The sequence below is a fragment of the Nicotiana sylvestris genome, chromosome 8 (genome assembly GCF_000393655.2).
Source record: "Nicotiana sylvestris chromosome 8, ASM39365v2, whole genome shotgun sequence".
Taxonomy (NCBI): domain Eukaryota; kingdom Viridiplantae; phylum Streptophyta; class Magnoliopsida; order Solanales; family Solanaceae; genus Nicotiana; species Nicotiana sylvestris.
Window position 1 is genome coordinate 146,083,321 of NC_091064.1, and position 2,239 is coordinate 146,085,559.

Sequence of the window (2,239 nt, forward strand, 5' to 3'; positions counted from 1 at the left end):
CAGCTTGGCAAGCCTAAATAACTTCTTCTCCCCGCCTTTTTTCCCTAGTTCCTCGTAAATACGACCATAAGCCGCAGTCTTAGCCTCCATGACCGCCAGCTTCGCTTCCTTCCTAGCTACCTTATACCTCTCCATGCACGCACGCCTCTCTTCCTCACCTATGTTCCCAACTAACGTCCGGAACGCCTCCTTCTTCGCTTCCACTTTACCTTGTACCACGTCATTCCACCACTAGTCTCCTTTGTGCCTACCAGAGACGCCCAACGAGACCCCTAACACCTCTCTCGCAACCTCCCTTATACAGTCTGTTTCCGTTGACCACATAGTGCTCGCGTCAGCAGTGCTCTTCCAAGCTCTCATAGCCAATAACCACCCCTCTAACTCTTGGGCTTTATCCTTAGTTAAGGCTCCCCACCTGATTCTCGGTCTTCCTTGAGCCGACATCTTCCTCCTCTTTACCATAATACCAACGTCCATCACCAAGAGCCTATGTCGCATCACGAGTATCTCACCTGGAATTACCTTGCAATCCTTGCACAACCCTCTGCCACGCCTCCTGCGGAGGAGATAGTCAATCTGAGTCTTCGCCACCGCATTTTGAAAATTAACCAAATGCTTCTCCCTCTTCGGAAAGCTAGAGTTTGCAATTACCAACCCAAAAGCCTTAGCGAAGTACAGTAACAAGGTTCCTCCTCCGTTCCTCTCCCCAAAACTGAATCCTCCATGTACTTCGTCATACCTACCTGTGGTCGACCCAATATGAACATTGAAGTCCCCTCCTATGACTAACTTCTCAACAGGCGGTACGTGATGTATAATCTCGTCTAGCCCCTCCCAAAAACAACGTTTAACCTCCTCATCTAGGCCCGCATGTGGCGCATAGGCGCTAACGACATTTAGGGTGCACTGTCCAACCACCAACTTAATAACCATCAATCTATCATTCACTCATCTAACCTCAACCACAAACTCTCTAAATTCCCTATCAACCAAAATACCTACTCCATTCTTACCCTTCTGAGTTCCTGAGTACCAAAGTTTATATCAATCCGCGTCCCCCGCACTCGACCCTACCCACCTTGTCTCCTGGACACACGCTATATTGACCCTCCTTTTCTGGAGGATCTTCGCCAACTCTATAGACTTACCTATCAATGTACCTACGTTCCATGACCCAATTCTCAAACGATAAACACCCTTGTTCCCTTTACCTCCCTTGCCTTCCAACCCACCCCTAGCCCCCGCCCTATCTCCCAACCCACCCCCCGCTCCCCCCGAGGACATGAACTTACTCGACCATCCCAGACCACAACCACTACTCTGGCGGGGTAAGGGGAATCACTATCACACACACCAGACTAAACTAGAAGAAGACAAGATGTCAGTACATGCACACTAATACGGTGAATAAACTAATAAGAACTAACACGATAACAATTTAACTAACACAATAGAGGGAAATAGGAAAACGGGAGGTACCAACTCCCGTGAGTAGAACCTAGAAATTGTCTTGGTATACCCGACGGAGTTGCGGCCACCTAGCTCATTCACGTCCAATTCCTGTCATTCCTTGCTGACACTCGGGTTGTTCTTCACTATTTACACATGCCTGTCTCGCTCGGCGCCTAAAGCCACCGGCCCTAACCTGAAATACACACAAAATACCACGGAGCCAAACAAATAGGAGGTTGTCACCGCTACCACTGATGATGCCCAGCCGGTGCAACGAATCACAAAGAAGACGAATCATGATGATGTGAGAAGATGCCATATATGAAGATGTAAAACATCTACAGGTAGATCATAGTAGTGCTAAATCTTAGTACTTCCCTAAAGGGGGGAATATGGAGTGATGTGGCATTAAATCAGAATTAAGTGGTTCTAGTAACTATGGAAGAGTAAAGGAAGAATGCGACAAAAATGAGAAAGGGATGAGATTGCACTTATCCAAATCCTACGGATATGCTGCAATTCCAAAATGTAAGCATGACGTCAAGGAAAGGAAGTAAGGCTTCCAGCCCGGGATGTTCTGGTAAATAAGGAGCTGGTGCGAGAGGTAAGTTAAGACAAAGGGAATAACCCAAGAAAGATTACTCGGAATATTGATATAAATAGGCCAATGAGTAGTTAGTAGTTGATTCAGGAAGAGCCCAATTATGGCTAGACAAGAGGATAAAAGACAAATCAACAGATCAATGCAAGATAAACGTAGGGAACCCCAACATGGGGAATTCAGTCT

The 2,239-nt window shown here is 46.8% G+C and overlaps 1 protein-coding gene across 1 annotated transcript; it reads right to left on the minus strand.

The window, feature by feature from the left end:
• Positions 1-231: 231 nt before the first annotated feature.
• Positions 232-933, minus strand: LOC104222564 (uncharacterized). Its single transcript, XM_009773805.2, has one exon. The coding sequence runs from the start codon at positions 931-933 to the stop codon at positions 232-234; it is 702 nt and encodes a 233-aa protein (XP_009772107.2).
• Positions 934-2,239: the final 1,306 nt, after the last annotated feature.

Bases quoted from the DNA above. Each gene is read 5' to 3' on its own strand.
- LOC104222564 (XM_009773805.2), bottom strand. From the start codon at position 933: ATGGTTATTAAGTTGGTGGTTGGACAGTGCACCCTAAATGTCGTTAGC.